Source organism: Spea bombifrons, chromosome 7 (genome assembly GCF_027358695.1).
Source record: "Spea bombifrons isolate aSpeBom1 chromosome 7, aSpeBom1.2.pri, whole genome shotgun sequence".
NCBI classification, from domain to species: Eukaryota; Metazoa; Chordata; class Amphibia; order Anura; family Pelobatidae; genus Spea; species Spea bombifrons.
Window position 1 is genome coordinate 43,607,034 of NC_071093.1, and position 22,307 is coordinate 43,629,340.

At 36.5% G+C, this 22,307-nt stretch overlaps 1 protein-coding gene across 1 annotated transcript; it reads right to left on the bottom strand.

Annotated features, from left to right (window-relative positions):
* Positions 1 to 35: 35 nt before the first annotated feature.
* LOC128502266 (uncharacterized) lies at positions 36 to 22,212 on the bottom strand. Its single transcript, XM_053472026.1, has 39 exons — positions 22,201 to 22,212; positions 22,010 to 22,084; positions 21,070 to 21,091; positions 19,895 to 19,925; positions 19,225 to 19,306; positions 18,452 to 18,604; positions 17,927 to 18,135; positions 17,742 to 17,833; positions 17,542 to 17,648; positions 17,020 to 17,387; positions 16,597 to 16,700; positions 14,041 to 14,156; positions 13,687 to 13,875; positions 13,355 to 13,569; positions 13,029 to 13,120; positions 12,686 to 12,783; positions 12,301 to 12,483; positions 9,758 to 9,957; positions 9,384 to 9,472; positions 9,140 to 9,255; positions 8,817 to 8,990; positions 8,492 to 8,694; positions 8,037 to 8,137; positions 7,376 to 7,482; positions 6,727 to 6,906; positions 6,419 to 6,621; positions 5,836 to 5,942; positions 5,442 to 5,560; positions 5,082 to 5,249; positions 4,781 to 4,968; positions 4,472 to 4,575; positions 4,045 to 4,160; positions 3,475 to 3,633; positions 2,955 to 3,154; positions 2,466 to 2,572; positions 1,876 to 1,994; positions 1,624 to 1,791; positions 647 to 855; positions 36 to 168 (listed from the first exon to the last, which is right to left on the bottom strand). The coding sequence occupies exons 1-39, from the start codon at positions 22,210 to 22,212 to the stop codon at positions 36 to 38; spliced, it is 5,418 nt and encodes a 1,805-aa protein (XP_053328001.1).
* Positions 22,213 to 22,307: the final 95 nt, after the last annotated feature.

Genomic DNA, 22,307 nt, shown 5'->3' on the forward strand with positions numbered 1-22,307 from the left:
GTTTAGGTCCATATTTGAAGGTCACAATACAATTATCATAAAACAGACAACGTTTTTAACATACCTGTGTTCTCAGATTCACGGGTGAGGTATCTCCTCAGGCTTCCGTACATGCTTTCTCTGGTGTCAGGTGACAAGCTGTCATATACTTCATCCAGATATTTGATACTATATAAGAGAGAAGAACAAACACAGTATTAAGCATGGAAGGGTCAAGCATGAAAAGGACCACCTATGAAATGTTATGTACTTGGATAACATGTACTAATTGTATCCTGTTCCTTATGGAACCTTTCCTGTAGAGCAACCTAGGCTTCTGTCAGTGGCTTTTGACACCGTGGGAATCCTAACAATCATTACAGGGTTAATAGTTATATATATATATATATATATATATATATATATATATACACGGTCTCAGGATCGGAACTCTAATGGAATACCCCACCAACCCTAATTATATCTCTGTGTCAACCGAGTTTAGAATCTAAGGCTTTCCATTTGCATACAATGAGCAAACTAGATGGGCTGAATGTTCTTATTTGCCGTCAAATTCTACTGAAAAACGTAATATTTTGGAAATTTCAGCACAATGTACCACGCAATAAGATTCCTTATATCTAGTAATAGGAGCAGGTGCACTTACAGTATGGGGTAGTCATTAACTTTCATCTTACTAAGGAGGACATCCAATAACTCAGAATTGATACTCTTAAGGAATGGTCTGAGCCTGGTGGAAAACAATGTCTCCCAATTGCTTGCTGAGTAGGTAGACAAATCATTTTCAATCAGTTCAATAGACGCAGAGAGAAACTTCAGTCGAATAACTTCGCTTGGTAAGTCTGAAATGTTCAGCTGCGAAAAGTAAATGCAAGCATGTTAAATTATTTTACCCACGCATATCATGATTTAATTAGAAAAATTGCTTTATATTTAAAGCCCTTAAAGGGAAGGTCACATGGGAAAATATTTTCCCCTTAAACATTACCCCCAGCGCTGTATACAGTAATATAACCCCCCAGCGCTGTATACAGTAATATAACCCCCCAGCGCTGTATACAGTAATATAACCCCCAGCACTGTATACAGTAATATAACCCCCCAGCGCTGTATCCAGTAATAACCCCCCAGCGCTGTATACAGTAATATAACCCCCCAGAGCTGTATACAGTAATATAACCCCCAGAGCTGTATACAGTAATATAACCCCCCAGCGCTGTATACATTAATAACCCCCCAGCGCTGTATACAGTAATATAACCCCCAGAGCTGTATACAGTAATATAACCCCCCAGCGCTGTATACAGTAATATAACCCCCCAGCGCTGTATACAGTAATATAACCCCCCAGCGCTGTATACAGTAATATAACCCCCCAGCGCTGTATACAGTAATATAACCCCCCAGCGCTGTATACAGTAATATAACCCCCCCAGCGCTGTATACAGTAATATAACCCCCCAGCGCTGTATACAGTAACATAACCCCCAGCGCTGTATACAGTAATATAACCCCCCAGCGCTTTATACATTGGCATTGGTGGCCCAATAAGTTCATATCTACTATCAAAAGCCTATTTTTCCTGCAATCTGAACTGGGCACAAAAGATTCAGGGATGCGTACCTTGATGAAAAGTGAGTTGAACTGATCCAAGAACAGGTAGACATCATTAATTGCGAACTGCTGCAGTCTCCCCACAATCTGACAAGCAACCTCTTCGTTGCTGATGGTCTCGGGCTGCAAGGCTACTTCGGCGAGCTGCTCAACACTCAAAGTGGAGATGACCTCCGTCTGGAAGAAGGAGACAAAATGTTACGAGTGCCCAAATTTAATTCAGGTCATTTGAAACCTTTAAGCAGAGGCGCCAACACTCACCACAGCAAAGTTCTGGTTCCACTTCAAAATATCGGTGAACAAAGCAAATTGCGAAAATGATCCAAAATTGATATCTATCCATTCTTGAGTTCTCTGTGATTTGTCTCCACAGATAACGCCTGTAAAAAAAAAAGTTTTGTTTTTTTGTTTTATAATATCAGTGAATTCCCAACAAAATTACTATCATTCACATTATTCTCGTTGTTTGTCAACTGATTTGACCTAAAAGAATCACAGATTATTCAGGTTTCAGGGAAAAAATGGCCGTATTGGTTAAAAATGTTTTTATTGTCTGGAAAATAATTTAAATAATTTAAAAAAAAATTATCTTGCGTTTTCTCAAAGTCTAATTATTTTTTAAGATCTAATGTGTTTTATGAGTTGCAATTAGCTTTGAATTGTTGTCCATTGGATTTCGGCTAAATTTTGATTGATATTATCATCTGCCTCATCAAAGCAAGTATTTTATAAACTTTATACATTTTCTGGGGTTTATCAAAATACAATTTTTTTGTGTTTTTTATTTGTCTACTTTCTACTAATCTTTACAGCCAGTTCATCTTTGAAATGTCTCTGGTGATGCGGCATACCTGCGAGCGTTGGTGCGGATTCAAACTGCTTCTTAATAAACTTTTCATAGACAATCTCCTTGGTTTGTTCTTTCATATTTTCAAAAACATTTTCAAAACCTTTTACTCTGCAAAACGGAGAAACAGAATAGGGATTTAATATCAGGTGCTTATGTTTCGAAGAAACAAATTCTTTGAAACATAGAACCTGTCGGCAGATCGGCCCCGTTCGGCCCCCGTCTAGTCGCTCGTTTCTCCTGCTGTGAAGACTCAAACCAGTCGTTGGTCTCGTCTTAGATTCAGGAGCCGTATGCCTATCCCATGCATGTTTAATACCCTCACTGTATTACCCTCTACCACTTATTTTAGGAGGTTGTTCCACTTATCCATCACCCTGTGATTGAAGATTAGTTTAGCTTGGCAGCTGATTGGCTAATAATTGCCCAGTAAAGTGCAGATAACGCCCAGTTTCCATCACAATTAGCTGTGCATTTTCAGAAGGCTACGTACATTTGCTGATAACTATTGCAGGGAAGAGGAAGGGGAATTGTCTGTAGCTCGGTTTCCTTTACAGCAAATAAGACATTCTGTAGGACCACTTGGAACCACTCTACCCATTGTTCTTCCTTGAAAACTTTAAAGTCCGTTGAAATTATCTCAAAAGTATTTTCCAAAATCAGTTCGACTTGCAGGCTCTCTCTCAATTCAGTCTGTAATGAAATGTAAAGAAATATTACACACGCCTCATCGTGCACTATTTTGAAGACAAAATATCAACTGAACTATGGGGTGTGAACACTTTTGATTACTTATTTGGGGTGTTGAAAGGATGAATCTGGCAGGAAACACTCATATAATAGCATAGGCTGCGTAACACCAGGAAAGGTTGGTGGATGTATGGATGATATAAGAAGTCATTGGGGGGTCTACGAGAATTCAAGCTTGTAAGCTTCATATATATATATATAACCTTCGACAAAAGACGCCAAATACACGATGAAAAATGAAAGAATGAGGTTAGAAATCTTACAGCAGCAACTTCGTTCAACTTTTCATAAAAGGCGTAGACTTCTACGGTGGATTCCAGATTTTCAAACACAGTGGTGATAGTTTCCTCGCTGTTTAGGCCTCCAGAGCTAATAACAAAATCTGCAATCTGAGAACCCGTGCATTCTGATAGGGCAGAAACCTAAAACAATAAAAGAAGGAATAAGTGAATGAATGAATGAATGAATGAATGAATGAATGAATGAATGAACGAACAACAGAGTTATCGTTACCCGGCCGAGTTTCTGATATGATATCCAGTGAGCCTAAATGTTAGAGTTCCCAGGTTTGAAGATAAGGAGACCTTGGACTTCAATTAAGTAAGATTCCAAAAGGGTGCTTTTTCGTTAAAGGGATTGGGGGTGAGGTTGGAAAGTGGAACGTTCAAGTGAGATCAGATGGACTACTGTTCACCAAGAATGAATTGAGAACGGTGTTCCAGATGCTGAGACAGAATTTCAGAGATCTCCTTTGGGTTACTATATACTAGTCTGGTGCAGGTTAAGGGTTATCAGGGAACAATTAAACCGCAGTGGATTTAGTGAGTATTTACCACGCTAAAGTTGGCGTTAAGTTGCTGGAACTCTTCCAGAGTGGCATACTCTCTGAATTCTCCGTAGTTGTTCACAATCCATTCAGCGCTGCTCGTATCCGAGTGACATGAGTTGCCTGTAAAAAAAAATAAAAAAAAATAAATAAATAAATAAAAAAAGAAAATTTCAATAAAACAACAAAAATATTGTCATTAAGCCTATGCACCGTCTGCTATTTCCCTGCCAAAAAAGGTAGGTAACGCTGGATTTCCGGCTATGAGGTCACTTACACATCGCTGATCACGCTTTACAACTTCCCTGCACTTAAAGAAGTACATTTATTGCCGTTTTTGAAATGTTTGGTTTCTACTAATCTTTCCAGCAGATTAATATTTATCGCTATAGCTTTGTGTAATGTTGCTTTGAAGCACGCTTTCTAGATCATACCTTGGGAATCTTTCTTTGCTGTGAGGAACTTCTTAATATGTTCATGCACGGCTACGCGCTTCTCTTCAGAGAGACGGTCAAACACGTTCCCGAAACCACGAACCCTGTACCGAAGATAAAGAAGATCATTTTATTGGTATAGGCAGCTCTCAAGCTTATATTTTCTTTTGTAGCTTCAGCTGAGTAAAACGAGACACATTCTTTGTAACTAAATGGACTATTTAATATGGACTAATATGTGAAAGACGTATATTATGTATAGTATATAAGTACTTTATATAGTATATAAGATAAAACCGAGAGGCTTACGCGGAGGCTTGAGAATCGCAGTCAACGTCTGTAGGAAGGTCTTTGATTTTGTCAACAGAAATGCTTGCGAGTAAAATCTTGAGTTGCGTTTCAAAATAGGCTATGTAGTTATTTTCGGGTATTTTGGTCAAGACCGTATCGAGTATCAGAGATTCGATGTTTGCATCTGGAAGACTAGTAATTCCTTTCTAAAAAGAAGAGGGAGCGGAATAAAGAAGGTTAGCTTGTTCTCATGCCCAGTGGGAAAACCACTACCCCTACCACCTTGGCCCCCCAAAAAAAGAATCATTAGGCAACCTACCTCTTCTGCAACCTTGCTAACTTCACCTATAAATGCAATTACTTCTGTAGCACCACGTTTGTCCAGTTCTACAAGGATCTGTACTGCTTTTTTTTGCTCTCGGATAGCTGAACTGTTGATAAGAAGGTTGCCCAACTGTGTGCCAGAGAAGAGGTCCAACACTTCATACTGGAAGAAGAAAGAGAGAGTCAAATACAATAATGGCTGGCTTATGCAGTCAATAACCTGGTGCTTTCCAGAAGCAAGAACATCATGGCTTCTGAAGGCCAGAAGATTCTAAAGTGAACTGAGTTACTAGAAGGTTAAGGATTCAATTGGTAGCATTCAGAGAAGCTTGATTTCATTCACTGCAGGACATACCGCGTTAAATTTGTCATAGAAGGCCTCCAGTTCGTAGAAGGACGCATAATACACAAACTTGAAATAAATTGAGGTCAGGTAGGTTTTGCTGTTGCTGTATAAGGTACCGCAGACTTGTCCTATATAGGGGAAGAGGAAGAAATGAAAGGTGTTAATGAACCAAAGCATTGTGTATAATCTTGTAGACGCCCCCCAATATTAATGTGTTTTCCAAACGACTAAGAAAGCCAATTTAATGTTCTTGGTCTAAACTAAGCACCAGCCCCAAGGTTCCGAGCTCCTGATGAAGGTCCTGTGAATGCTCTTCCTTTATGTCGTCCACCAGTACTAAGCTGTAAGATAACCGAACAGGACCCTCGCTCAGATGAGCAGCCAACTGCAAAGACTGGCATACCTGAGGAGCCTCCAGAATGGCGATTTAGATAGGCAATGATGATGTCAAACAAGGCTTTCCTGACCCCTTCAGGTAAAAAGTCGAAAACGCTGCTGAAAGCTTGGAATCTAAAGGGGGAAAAATGCATTTTAAGATTGGATTCCAGGGGCAGCAATTCTTGTTTTCACTTATATTGTTTTTGAGAGGGCCCTGGCCATCGGTGTAACTGTAAGGTATGCATGGTTGAACATTTGGCCCTTAGTCATAAGAGGTACAAGACAGCTTGGGGATCCTGAGCCCATGTGTATCTGAGATCTCGCTTTCCACCTATCACCAACAGAGTTTCACAACTTTGATGTGCCCATGGCACGTCGGCAGTACGTCGGATCATAAAAACTTCACAACTCCATGACTTGGCAGCCACAAATAGTTTTTGGATGTTGTGATGAGACCACAGAGATTACAAACAAAAATTCGTAAAAATAAATTGTTTTCAGGCATGGCTAAAAAAAACATTCCTGGCTTGTTTGAGGACCTTTAAGCCTCATTGTCTCCAGCACTGCACTAGCTAATCTATAAGATATATTATTTATCAGGTACTCACGTGATTTGGAAGTAATTGCAGTTCATTTCCAAAGAGATAAGCTTCACTGTTTCAATTTTAATGCCAGCTAAGAAGTACTTGAAGAGCACCTCAAACTTTCTAATCTCTTCGTCCTTTAGCAGATTGAAGTTAGATGTCCAGTAGGTGAAAAGGAAGGTCATAACCGTCTCTCTTACTTCCACGGACATGCTCTGGATGCTTAGCTGCAAAAACAGAACACTTGGTGTTACCTTACAAACAGGCTATAGATAGAGCAATGATAAAGTGTGGATTTGCGCAGGTCCCGCTGGGCAAGAAGGTCAATTTACCTCCCCATATGCGATGTTAAATGACTCCAGGAACTCGATGATTGTAGAGACGGAGACAGTTGAAGTTTCCCCCTTTAATGTTTCCAACACTGTTTCTATTATTGTAACGTTGTTCAAAGCATTAAATCTCACAATATAGTCAGCTTTCTGGGAGATGCTGGTACTTCCAATGACTTGAAGCTGGGAGATAACGAAAACAAAGTTTTATTACAAAATCAGATACAAAGTAAAGCTGAAAGTCCTGAAAATGACATTGACCAGTAGTCGGCCTTTCGGCAGAAGTTGGTTAAGCAGGGGCATAAAAAGTTCCGAAGTTACATTTCCATCAACACTCAAATGAAGGCACCAAAAAGCACATATCTCACTATAGATTGTGCATAATGGAGTTACAAAGGGCATTAAATCAATATATATATATATATATACATATATATATATATATATATACATACATACATACACACACACACACACCGGTATATAGATATATATCTCAATTTCTCATTCTGTTAGAGAAGATGTGATTTGTAGTCAACCAATTTTTGGCATTTTGACTGAGGACGCTATAATTAGGCTGTAAGTTTAGAATCTTGAAGTTGTACATCAGAAGAAGTAGAAAATGGTAGGTCAGTTATATGGAGGCACTTACAGGGTCAAACCTTTGGTAAACAAGCACAATATCATCCAGTTTAACAAACTTAAAGAAACGTTTGAAGGTGATTTCAACCCAAGTGATCTGTGAATCCACCTGGCAGCCTGAAAAAGGTAAGAAAAAAAAAAGAAATTATATGAAAACATACGACCCGTGATAGTGAATCACCCCCAACACCCAAAAGTCTATCCTAAAACCTATGAAGCCTTTGTGCATGGGAGCCTTCTAGGCAAACTTTTAGTACTTGCCAAACACCCTGTAAAGGTAAGTATCACACTTTTAGTATATCGTTTTATATTAAATGTGATTTTACACACTGCCTTTAGATTACCAAAATGCATAAGCCAGCTGCTGTCCTAGAACTCCCTGCGCGTTGAATAAAGGAGACCAGTAACATTCTTTGAAATCAGATAAATGAGAGACATTTCAATGTAAAAAAAGGGAAAACCTTAAAGCGTCTTGAAAATCTTCAAATACAATCTATCTACATATAGTGAGATAAAATTTTGACCACTTATATAGTACAAATATTTTTTGAACGGCTGTATTAGGCTTTAATGTTAAGCTTTTTCTTACCGGTATCAGTACTGGATTGTTTAACATTATAGAAACACTAGTTACGCATTTGCTACCTAAAAAGAAAATGGCGTAGCTTTACCATTGAAGTTAGCGTTCTTCAGAATGCTGATAATCCAGTCGGCAATGATTTGAATCGTTTCTGGGGACAGGGCATTGAAACTTTTGTCCAGCTGGTTCACACTATAATAAAAGACGTTGCAGATAGTAAGTTATACTCTAGAGCTAGGTCACAATGTAAAGGTGTAGTTGTCATCTCCATCTCCATCTCCACTAGCTCCTAAGAATGTGACATGCTGCAATACCTCATCGTCTATATTTCCATCTTCTTAAAAAAAAACATTTTAAAGGCATGTGTATCGATCATAGGCAGCCACAACTATGCCACCAGATAGCAAGTGTGTATGAAGAAGAGGCACTAGGGCATTGGGGTCCTAGGGTCAGCAGAAGAGACGGGTCATGAGATGGATGAAAGCTCATTGATCCTGTAGCCAAAAAGCCCTTGGTGATTTAGTACCATTATTTGAAGGGACTTACACAGCGACCAGACTGTTGCAGTTTTGGACAACGATGAGAGAGATTGTTTCCCGAGTAAAGAACCGAATCAGCAGGAACAGTCTTGTTTGGAAGAGTTGCACCAGCTGCACGTCCGTGTAGGTCCTGATTTGACTTTGCACGATAGTCAAGTAACTGCTCAGTAAATAACGTCCCACTTCGACATTTTCAATCTCGATGTTTTTCTACAAAGCCCAAATAAAGATTTGCCGCATTATTTTATTCAAACTTTGGTATTCAGAATTTCATGTATTGGTAACATAATCAGGATTCTATACGTTAAGCTGATGGTAAGAACCAAACATACCTCAATGGCTTTCTTGGTGAACTGGATGAAGCACGCGTCAACTTTCTCATAAGAGATGGTTTTGAAGAACGCAAAGAGCTTGGTAGAGCTCTCCACGCTTTGGAAGATATTGGCAACCACCATGGCGTCACCGATTTGAGTCTCCGTCAGAATGCTGAACACTCCTTCTTCAAACTAAGGAAAGGACAGATCACACAGAATGTTGGGTCATCTCTGAAATTTACGCTTATGTAATTGTGAAGAAAAATATATAAGCGGCTGCAGTTTGACGTATGTTTACTTATATACGTCTACTTATAGATACTGCTAAAGTGTATACTTACAATATCAAATTTGGCATTGTAAGTAATAATTTCTTCAAAGGAAGCAAAGTATGAAAAACTTGCGAGGAAATTTAAAATAAAAGTCTTGGAGGTCTCTTGTTCATATTTACATGTGCCTAGTAACAAAAAAAAAAAAACAATTTTATTCCTTATGATTATTAAAAATAATAATAATAATAATAATGACTTAAAAAAAAAAGAAACTATTATCTTGAGTAAATGTTGAGTAGTAGATAAACTTTACCTTTTTTTAGGTAGCTTTGGAAATAGTCAAAGATGCCTTCCTTGTTTCCTTCCACGACATCGTCGTATTTTTTATTGACAGAAGTAACCCTGTGGCATAAGAAATAAAAGGTTTACATTAAAAAGGAGCATTGTCCACCATTCTGTCCGCCGACTCCTTAGAAGACGCTGGTGAAGATGAGAATTGTAGCCTCTGTATCTGTTTATGGAGGGCATGACAATTCAATTTAATTTAATCTATAGCATGGATTTACAATTAAATTTCTGAGCATTTGAAACCAGCATTTAAGGGCATAATCCGCATAGATAATTTAAATCTGTTTGGTTAATCTGGGGTGTACGAGAATGCACATTTTTGTATCACATGCGACTTACACAGCTTTGAATTGCGAACAGCCAATTTCAAGAGGTATTTGAGATAAAATACTGTAATTGATGGTGCTGATCACAAGTTCGAGTCTTTCTTCAAACCAAAGGGTGTACTTTTCTGCCGTAAAGGATAAGTAAGATTCCTGCAGTTCTACGGTGGTCCGTTCCAACATTGTGTACTTCACCTCTTCTGTGAAGGTTATTGTCTAATAAAAAACAACATAAATATTTTAGCCAATGTTAAAAGATACCCATAGCTCTCCCCCTTCCGGGAAATGTCTTTTTGAGAGCGATGAGCCAACGCTCGACAGTCTTTGGTGGCTAAAGTTAAAGTTAAGAGCGTTCACAATTTGCAAATCCAGCACTATTCAGTGTAACTGCTGTCGAACACCAAAATATATATATTTTCAGTCTATTTTAAATGTGAGCTCTTAAAGATCGAAAATTTAGTTCCTTGACTTATTTAGTAAAAAAATGGTTCAAAGAATGAATTTAATTGGAATTTTTTTTTTTTACATAAAGCAATTATATCAAAAGACATCGAAACGAAATACGATCCAGTACAAGACATATCGCAATCACTCGATTTTATTAAAAAAAAATAAAAATCATAATTTGGTTGGATTATGTGAACTATCGAATTGTATTTTATTGTGCACTAGGAAAGACCTCTGTATTTTATTCTATTACTTTAATCATTTTTACGCTTTTAAAATAATCTAATATTAGCCATAATACGTTTGCGCTATGATTGTAAAATTGAATTATACATTTCTTTTTATTTATATATTTTTGTCTAAAGATCCAAGGAAACCACTGCATTTTAAGACTACGTTTAACCCTTAGTGCAATGATATGCTGGAAGAGGTTGCTGTTGATTAATATATTAATTACAAAAACATATGAAGTTTCATACCAAGGAATAGAACCGGAAACAGGGTTAATTGAAGATGTTATTTTTGGTAATTAATGGTATTTAGTAATTGTGGCATTCTATAATAGTCTTTAAGAATCAGTTTATTAGTTGGAGTTATGGTTTAATAAAATTCAGGGATTTTTCCCGCACAATAAAGCACCACTGGACAAACGTACAATTAGTTAGGTGATGTTAATCAATAGAGATTGCTTATTTATAGTTTATCTAAAAATCAGAGAATGGAAATAGATACTCATTTGTCATTTTCAATTGTTTTAGGCAACGTTAAGAAAATCAGAATAGTGATTTTTAAGGCGATGTGGTTTTTCCGCAATAGAAAGCCCCCATTATGTATAAATTGGCATTTAAGCAAATGATAAGGCATGCATTAGATAGGTGAAAACAGTTTCCTTTACTTCCAGAGAGTGCAGGGTCAACATATAACGTTCAAATTCATTCTTTTGATGGACACACAAAGTTCTAATTGAAAGAAAGCAACGTATTTTGATTGTTGATTTGACGGGTAAGGCTAAAACCAGAATTAGTCGTTAGTTACCATGGTAAAACGTTAATCACCAAAGAGAGACCTTGTGTTTTCTTAAACCTATGGTAGTGGTCATCTCTTTTCTTGTAATCCTGATGAAGGTACCTAGAAAAATCTCCCTGTTTGGGTCTTACCAATAAAATTGCATTTCAGATCAATCACACACCATGTCCGGTTGGTAGAGGTGTACCAGTTATTTGGCATTGTCTTAGACCCCAAATCAACTTAATGTCAACAGTAGGAGGACAATTAGGATCCTCTGCCATGGTTGACAACATAAGTAACGTGGGTGGTGGGTCTACTTGTCTACAGCCATTGGGGTGGAAGACATGGGGAGATTAAGCTAAACAGGGTGCCGAATTGGTGGCTGCTGTGCAGAATTCAAGAAGATTCTAGGGGAACAAATTGGTATGGAAAACAAGGCTGGTCCAATGGGAATGGGTTGGTGGCAATCATGATTGATGTCATTTAATTACACCAAGCTCGGTATTTTGAGCTAAATCTTGTTCCTGCAACACTCTTGCTGAAAGAAAGGGAATTTTGAAGCCCATGCCAAGTTGGCAGAAGAATTAAGTGCTTGCTAAAAGTATTATCAATTAATATTTTTTTTTATGCTTGCACCAGCCCCATGCGACACCTGTTTAGCTTAGTGGTCTCAGAGCCATGTCTTACCTCTGTGAGAGACCTTCTCCTTCTCCTATTATGAACCTTTAAAAGTCTTCTTTTTACCTATCAAAAGGTAGTATCCGCGTTGCTTGGTTTAGTTTTTTAATTTTCTAATGCATACATCTTATTAATTTCTCACCGACCCTATTTTTTTTTAAAATCAGTACCATTCCATTAATATGGGTGATATATATATATATATTATATATATATTACCATTTATTTACTTGATGCAGTTTTTGGCATTTCCTAAAATATTTAAGAAAATAAAAGGTAGAGTTTATCTCCATTATATCAATTTTTCACGACTTATTTTTATTGTACAGATAATGCTGGAACAACCGCAATGTCTGTTATAATTGTGCAGGAAAATGATGTCATAGTGCATTGTAAATCAGTTCATTCATTATTATTTCATGTTACCTCTGCGTAGACTACATTCAGCCTATCCCAGAAAAAGCCCAAGTTTTCTTCTACTTTCTCTGCCGAGACATTCACAAGGACATCAAAGATGGATTCAATGACTTCAACGTTAGTCCGAGCGGACTCTTCGTAGACCACAATCTCTCCAATTTGGCTGGCGCTGAATTCCTCGAGGGACTCAAGCTGTAATGTGATAAAACAGACCGTCGTAAGCAAGTGTTATCTGCTGTAATACAAATCATTCCTACCAGAGGAGGAACATAATTGTTTACCAAAAATGGGTCCTAAGAAAAGAGATGGTTGTCTAAAACTTGGTTGGCCAACTCTACCCAATCTACACAAAGAATGATTAGGTTGTACCCAAAGTAGTAAAAAATTCTCTTACCAGATCAAATTCTTTATTAATTTCAATTATGACGGAAATGTTGACGAATGTCTTAAATCGTCTGAAGTTTATGTTCAGCCAATCAGAACTATTACATTCTGTAAAAAACAAAAAACAAAAAAAAAAAAACATGAGAAGAGAGGTGTAATAAACTCAATGGATTGGCAACATTTTAACTTATATTTAAATTACTCTGTTATATCTTTCATATATGTATGAATGAAAATACTTTTAGGACAAGTGGGTCATCCCTTCATTTCCTTTCCATTATCTGCATTATACCGAATAGGAAATGGCACAATTACAGCAAAAAGTTAAAAAACAAAAACAAAATAAGACTTACGTGTGACCCTGAGAAAATCTGATATCCATAAAGTGATGTCATTCTTGGTGCTTACGCTCAGGTAGTCAAAGCTAGAATCAAAACCTTGAACGCTAAACAAAAAACAAAAAGATTATAAAAAAACAGTGATTTTTGGTTTCAAATGGAGCAAAAAATGATCACTTATTCAAACCATTTTTTTTTTTAACATATTTTCCCTGGTAAAGACAATCATTTGTTTCAAGAAACAAAACCCATAAAAAAATGATATAAAATCCCCAAAACTCATGTTATGAATTATGATTACGTAAAGGTGTTACATTGTTAGTATCAATATATGTACTTACACTGTTTGTAATCTTGCGCAATCTTTAACCACTCCAATGGATAGTCCATCAAGATGTTTCTTCTTAATGCACGGTAGGAAGATGGGCAGGTATTCATTGAACCATTTGTGCCAGTCATCGAGGGTAAATTGAGGGTACTGGCTGATCAATATTTCCCAGATAACCTCGAAGAGTGAACAGCTGACACGTTCATTGGCGATGGAAACTATATTGTACTGTCAATGGGAAAACAAAGATACCATTGAAATCAGAACTATTGGAAGACATGTCTGAGATATAATATTGGTGATAAAATGCTATAAAACCAATTTTATTATCTTTATGTCTCTTACCTGAATAAGTAAACTTCTAAATTGTATCAAGAATTCTCGCAACTCCACGAATCCTTTAATCCGGATGTATTCGACAAAGGCAGCGACTCGGAACTCTAACTCTGCATAGCTTTCTACGGTGACCAGGAACTTTGAGTGTATAATAAGCTCCAGTGTCTGGTTCACGGTTAAAAGTGATAGGGCATCAAACTTTAAAAAAAAAAAGGAGAGATTAAAAAAAACGATCAACGGATGGCTGGGAGGAATAAAGAGGAAGAAGGATAATAACTGGGATTATAAAACCCTACAAAATATTTCATTGGGTGGGATATAACATTCTCCATTGAGGATCCATGTGTTGTAGCCAATACTTACTCCATCGAAGGAAGGATTCAGATAGAGTATTTCACTGTAGGTAAGATAGCTGATAAAAGGTCCAAAACTAGCCTTAAGCCACTGCTGGTTGGATAAGCCATAGGTACATCCCGATCCTGTAATATGACATATTCGATGTTCACGTATGAGGACACAAAGTTAGGCATACGAATACATACAGTGACGTACACACTACCGTTCAAGCATTTGGGTCACTTCGAAAATTTGTTTTTGACAGAAATGTGAAGTGTGTCCATTAAAACAACATGAAATGAATGAGAAATCCAGCGCAGACGGGGTTAATGTTGTAAATGACTACTGTAGCTAGAAACGGCTGATTTTGAATGGAATCTCTTCGTAGGCGTACAGAGACCCTTTATCACTCCCATCACTCCTGGGTTCCATTGTATTCTCTGATCCAAGTTTAAGTTTAAAGGGATAATTGATGGTTAGAAAACCCTTTTGCAATTATGTTACAGCCAGAAATATCCTTGTTTTCCATGAATACAGCTCAGTGACCCGAAACTTGTGGAGGGTGGTTTTATATATATATATATACACACATATATATATTGTGACACGCCTCCCTTTTCCTTGGGCTTTTTGTCAAGGATCCTGGTTGTAACCGCAGTCTTCTAGGGTAAATGAAGCCCAGAAGCCCAGGACACTTCCAGCTCAGTTTCAATGTTTATTTTGCAGGAATAAACAGCAGCAGTTATAAGCAGCACAGAATAACAGTCTTTGCTTTTGCTTTTTTGCCAAACATTCACCTTTTAACAAGTCACAAGTTACCATCAAAACGGCTTTGCAGAGAGAAACCACTCCTCACTCAGTTCATGAGCTCTCCCAGCTGGCATAACAATGGCCTCTCTTCCTGTATCAGGCTAAATCCCTTTTACCCTCTGCCTGCTAATTAATCAGCCACAGGTGAGCTGTTACTTACCCCACACCTGTGGAGCTCCTGTCCAGAACGCAGGCTCTGGACTGGATCAAAACAGCAATTAGTGCTGTTGGGGCGCTGGCCCACCCTGCTCTTCCAGATGCTCCGCCCCAGGGACCCTTACCAGGTTTTGCAAACTGCCAGTAGTGCAGTTTGTAAACAAACAATATCTCCCCCCCCCCGGCACATATTTTAACCCCTTCAATCCCAGGGGTTTTCGGTACCTCAAGTCCCAGAGCAATTTTGCCATTTTTGTCGGTTCACCGATTATTCTCTTTTCCTGTGAATAGTGTACCCGTGTAAACTACATATTGTTTTTTCAAGGAGAGCTAGAGCTTTCTTTTGATACCATAGTTGGATGATTAGCTGAAAATTTAGTATGAGAAATTTAGTAAAAACTAGCGAAAATGAGAAAAAAACACCTATTTTTTAAAAAATGTTCCCTCTGAAACCTCACAAAATTAGGTAAAGTGATGGAAAATCCCCTCCAAGTTTATCAATTCAGGTGTCCTGATTTCAGAAATACTTAATTTATATAGATTTTCCATACTTTTCCCAGTACCAGGGTACATAAGGTGTACATTTTTTGTATAATTTTTATGCCTATGGCTTAACAGGTTTGGGGGTTGTGAACGGGGGCAGGAGGGTTATACTGGGTAGATCTTATGCTAGGGCAATGGGATGTAAGGTTTTTAAATTTTTTATGATTATTATCTTTTATATATATATATATATATATATATATATATATATATATTATTTTTTTTGTATTTTTATTTTTTATATATATATTTTTTAAACAAAAATGGTTAGAGGTCCTCTTATGGACCTCCTGAACATGCCAGTGATGTCACAATGACATCACTTAGCTCACATTATTATCTTTATTATTATTATTTATATTATTATTTTAATGATTTATTTTAATGAATTATTTTTTAAATGAATAACTTTTTTTTTCTAATTTTCTGTTTCAGGACGGGAGGGGGAGTGAGAGACATGGTTTCTCGCTCCCCTCCCCGCGATCCCCCTGCACCGATCCCACTGCAGCGTCTCTGTTCCTCATCGGAGGGCAAGATATCCCTGCAGGGGATATCCTGTGCTCCGATGAACTTCCAGGTTACGTCAGCAAACGACAGCCTGATCTCCCGTGCAGCGGCAGGGATGTGTCCCTGATGCTTCAAGAAGGGCTGGACGTACCGGTACGTCCATATGGGATTCTTGAGAGGTGTTTTTTGGACGTCCCAGTACGTCCATAGGGGATTGAAGGAGTTAAAGCCGGCTACTATTGACCAAGGCTGGTCTGATATACCTTCCATCTACCACTTTACCACACCTTTATATATATATATATAATGACCACATATTACTCTGGAGATATTGTTGAACCTTCACATAAGAAGCTCTAACATGTTTAGAGACATATGTTTAACTGATTGTTTTTATTAACAAAAAGTAACAAGGTGACAAAGGGAAAGAAAGGAAATTTAAAAAAGAATAACATTACATGAAGGTCATTAGATGAGCACATATAGGCCATGTAGGGCAACAGATGTTAGTTCTGATCCCAATGAAGGAACTCGGCACAAGGACTAGTATTTTAGAATTCTCCATACCTGCTTTTAGAACTTCCTTCTTCAAAAATTCCTGCTTAAACTTAAATACAGCCAGTCGGCTCTCTGCACTTAAGTCGTCATACACAAGATCCACACCTCCGAATCTACAAAGAAAAATGTAAATTATACATTACACCTCTTACGTTTGAAAAATATTTTTCCCCCCATTTCCATATTTAATACATATATTTAAGTAAATGATCTTATTACTAAATCATGGCGTAGATTGGATGTTTTTGTCAAGTCAACCGCCAAGAAGAAATATCTTTAATGAACACAGATTAAGCCTGATTATTTTAATTTATTTTTGAACGCATGAACCTTTGGATTAATAATTTGATTCTGTTAAATGTTTTCTATCATTTATATGAATTTAAGGTTAAGAGAGAGACCGTGCGTCACGCGAGTTCCATCATTACTTACATGTTGTGGAAGTCATTGCAGTCCACGTTGGGGATGAGTTGGAGGGCGCTCTCGTTAATAGCTCTCAAAAGGAACTTAATCTTTACTTGGAAGATTTCGTCCAGCCATGGCTTGCACTCTAATTCATCGGTTTTGTTTAGCTTGAAAAGTGTGATTTGCAGCAGGGAGAAGAGCACGTCTTGCTGATAGGAGGCAGAGGAGGACCCAGACAACTGCGAGAAGCTGTCCAGAAAGTCCACAATGTAAAAAATGTCCTTTTTATTCAGGAACTCAATAATAGCTGATGAACTTTGTACACTGCTGAACGCATTGGAGCCGATGACATAGTCAGCCACTTGGAAGGACGTGGCCACGTCCAACGCTGAGCTCTGCGGAGATAACACGTAGACACGCATGTTGATAACAGTCATATTAAACATGAAGTGAACTTGAATACATCTTTTCCTCTAACTCCATTGAAAATGGTTTCTTTTCCGTTAAGAGCACCGTACATGAACACATTGACCGGTCTTTGGCACTTACCAAATCTATATCGTGCCAGGCTGTTTGATAAACTACGTAGTTCACGTCATTTTTGAATCGTCTGAAGTAGGTTGTAATCCATTCAGATACAGAGGACTTTCTGCAGGCTGAAGAAATAGGGAACAACATTTAGAAGTCATTTAGTTACCCAGGTGACCTTAGAGTGTTTTCCCACACACAACGACACACACGCGACTCACAGTTGGCCCGGATAAATCGTGAAATCCAGTTTCCAATCTCTTGTCTGGTGTGGTTGTCAAAGTTTACATAAACCATGTCCAAAGCTTCGACCCTGAGGAACGGAGAACAGGCAGGGAGTTTGACTACCATTCTATAGTCCATCGATATTGTTCAGAGTCAAGCAGTTACAAAGTATCAAACTTACACTGCTTCGAATCCATCACATGTCAGGGGAAGCTGGGTCATACAGTCCAAGATGTCAACGTTGATAGCAGGAAGGAAAGGGTATAATCGTTCCTGGAACCAGGAAGCTAAGAAGCCCGGGGCCAGTTGAGAGGAACTGCTCCTGAGGCTCTCCCAAACTGCATTTAATACATACCCCTTGGCGCTGGGAGTTATGTTGGATGCCTGGACCTACGAAATAGAAAAATACAAGCTCTCGTACATACCATTCGATATTAAACTGGTTTTAAAGCCAAGACCATGGTTAGATTCCGTATTTTGGTTGGGTGGGGTCCACTGGCAACTTGGAAAGCCAAAATTGTATCCTGTTCCATATATTAGTGAATACTGCATACATCAGGACATTGTTTTGGCTTCCATTCTTGAATATATTTTGTACATAGTATATAGGTTTCACTCAAATTCAAGCCTTCATTGGCTTACCCGGGACTAGGCCGAACAAACTGTTTTTATATCTGTGAATAAGAGAGGGTTGTGTTCTGTTTACCTGGGCGCCAATTTCATTCAGCACAACCTTGAGTGTGTCCAGAGGTATCTTGGAGATGAACAGCGACAAGGCGTCTTGGGTAATTACAGCGTCAGGATTTGTGATGTAGCATTTCAAGATGGACACAATGGTTTCTGGTTTGACTGCTTCCACCTAAGATTAGAAAGAAACAAAAGTAATGGTAAGTATCTCGAATGGCGGCAACAGAAACTTGCAAAGCAGATCGGCCCCATTCGGCCCCCATCTAGTCTGCCCGTTTCTCCAGCTGTAAACACTCAACCCTTAATCAGTCGTTGGTCTCGTCTTAGATTCAGAAGCCGTATGCCTATCACATGCAAATTTAAATCCCCTCACTGTATTAACCTCTACCACTTCTGCTGGGAGGCTGTTCCACCTATCTAAAACCCTCTCAGTAACTTAAACCTTCCCTACATTACATCTAAGTCTCTGACCTTTTACTTTTAGATTTTTATGACCTTTTGTCATAATATTTTTTTCTACTTTGAAAGATACCTCTCTCCTGATGTATTTAGGAACAAAACATCTAAAGTTCCAAATATATTGTAAAAGTGTGGCTTATTCAAAGCGCTTATCACAGTTCCATCCAAAAATCACCCTCTTTTACATCACGATTAACAGGCGGAATCCCAACGCAGCTCTTATTGGCAAATTAGTTAAAAGTGTAACAAATAATTAAGTTAAAGAAAATAATAATCGGTCCAGGGGAACTACCGTACCGTGTGGGAGATAAAGCCCTTTATTGTTTTACTTACATCTGCGCAAGCATACTGTAACAACGAGTAAGCGCAAGCATTTAAATTGTTATCGGTTTTCAAAATTCGGTTCAAATCGATGCTGAAATTTAAAGAAAAAAGAAAGAAAAAAATTAACCACTGCATGGATTTAACAAAACTAAAAATGTGACCACTCACTCAGCGCACCAATGTACTCATGCGTAGAATTCTAATTAACAGGTTGGAATTCTAATTAATCAGAAAGATTTAATTAATTAATTATTATTCATTAGATTATCCCCAATGGTTATTATTCATTAGATTATCCCCCAATGGTTATTATTCATTAGATTATCCCCAATGGTTATTATTCATTAGATTATCCCCCAATGGTTATTATTCATTAGATTATTCCCCAATGGTTATTCTTCATTAGATTATTCCCCACTGGTTATTATTATTCATTGGATTATCCCCCAATGGTTATTGCTTAAACAGAGTTACTTTTGTACCTTCAGTAAAGTTTTATGGACCCTGTCATTGTTGAAAGGCAACAATTATTCTGCCACCCATTCCATTATTGATAATGATAATGATTAGGTAACCCTGAATGGACCAATTCACAGTAGAGATTTGATAAAACTCTTACAACATATACTTTTCCTTTAAATACCTTTTGCATGTTTTTAATGGTCCATGTTGTACTTACATGCCAGGCAATGAAGAGCAGGACTGACCAGCTGTAAAAAAATATTTACAATCAGAGCTATATCTATATATAATAATCTATATAATATAGAGCTATATCTATATATAATAATCTAAGTAATAAAGATCTATATTTCTATATAATAATCTATATAATATAGAGCTATATCTATATATATAATAATATATATATAATATAGAGCTATATCTATATATAATAATCTATATAATATAGAGCTATATCTATATATATAATAATCAATATAATATAGAGCTATATCTATATGTAATAATCTATATAATATAGAGCTATATCTATATATAATAATCTAAGTAATAAAGATCTATATTTCTATATAATAATCTATATAATATAGAGCTATAGCTATATATATAATAATATATATAATATAGAGCTATATCTATATATAATAATCTATATAATATAGAACTATATCTATATATATATAATAATCTATATAATATAGAGCTATATCTATATAGAATAATCTATATAATAAAGATCTATATCTCTATATAATAATAATCTATATAATATAGAGCTATAGCTATATATATATATATAATATATATAATATATATAATATAGAGCTATATCCATATATAATAATCTATATAATAAAGAGCTGTATCTATATATATAATAATCTATATAATATAGAGCTATAACTATATATAATAATATATATAATATAGAGCTATATCTATATATATAATAATAATCTATATAATATAGAGCTATATCTATATATAATAATCTATATAATAAAGATCTATATCTCTATATAATAATCTATATAATATAGAGCTATATCTATATATAATAATCTATATAATAAAGATCTATATCTCTATATAATAATCTATATAATATAGAGCTATATCTATATATATAATATATATATAATATAGAGCTATAGCTATATATAATAATCTATATAATATAGAGCTATATCTATATATATAATAATAATCTATATAATATAGAGCTATAACTATATATATATAATCTATATAATATAGAGCTATATCTATATATATAATAATAGATATAATATAGAGCTATATCTATGGTGGGTCTGACAGAAGTGATTCATTTTTAAGATTGGGAAATCTTAGTTAAATAGACAGATATTCATTACGAAGGATATTTACCATTTCCTGCGAAGGACTTGCACTGGAATAAAAAAAAAAGGTATTGTTTCAGATGAAGAATTACAAATGCAAAATCAGAAATAACTTACAATAATTTATATCATGTTAATGTTTTTATCCCACAATCTATTGCAATTTAGTTTGGCGAGACAATTTAGAACAAAAAAACTGATGGTATCTGGACAAATTCCCGTTTCACGCAAAAGTGGTGGCAAAAGTGGGATCACCAACGTTGACCCTTTAATCCCAACATGATCTTATTTTTCTCCCAAAGAAACTGGAGTCGTAGTTGTCGGTTTATGAGGTAGTAAGTAATGACACTTGAATTTTTTTTTCTTCTTTAGTTTCCAGATTTACACTTAACCTCACTTTATTTTTATGTTTTATGTATATAGTGTATTTTATTCATTTCTCCATCGGTTCACTGATTATATGTAATGTCTTGGGATTTTGGAGCTAAACAATATATGACAGAATGGGATAGCAAAATAGGGGTTCCGCTATTTCTTCCAACACAATGCTAGAAAAACAATGTAGAACCTTGTGTTACATAGTTACATAGTTAGATGTCCATCAAGTTCAGCCTTTCCGATATCTGTTTATTTCTTACTGTTGATCCAAAAGAAGGTAAAAAAAACCCAGTTGTGGCTCTTCACAAACTCGGTGGGGGGGGGGGATCCTTCTTGACCCCAGAATGGCCGTCAGATCTCTCCTTGGATCAAGAAGTTGTTTTTTCCCATTACTTAAACAGTATATCCCTGAATATTATGTTTTTGCAAGTATTCATCCAATTGTTATTCATTTCTATACTAGGTAGCCAGTAAGAGCCTAGTTACCAACAAAGAAATACGTTCAGGTTGGGCAAGCATTTAAAAGAATATTGAATAGCTACAGAACTAATCAACAAATAAATTAAATTAAAAATTAAAATAGCACTCACAGAAATTGCTGTGACTACCAACGATGCTTCTGTTGTTGTGGCAAAAGTAGTGGTCAAACCAATTGTTGTAACGTCCTAAAAAAAATATATATAAAACAAAAAATATATAATTCATCTTGCCAGCTAGACATGCTAGCATCTACCAGTAACTTAGTATATTATAGATGTTATATAAAATGTATAGTGCTTACAATTTCACCCATACATTACGCTGGCTACCTTGTTCGACTTTGTATTCTGTGCCGAATGAAACACAGCAAATGTATAGGTGAAATGTTGTTTTACTTACATTTTGAAA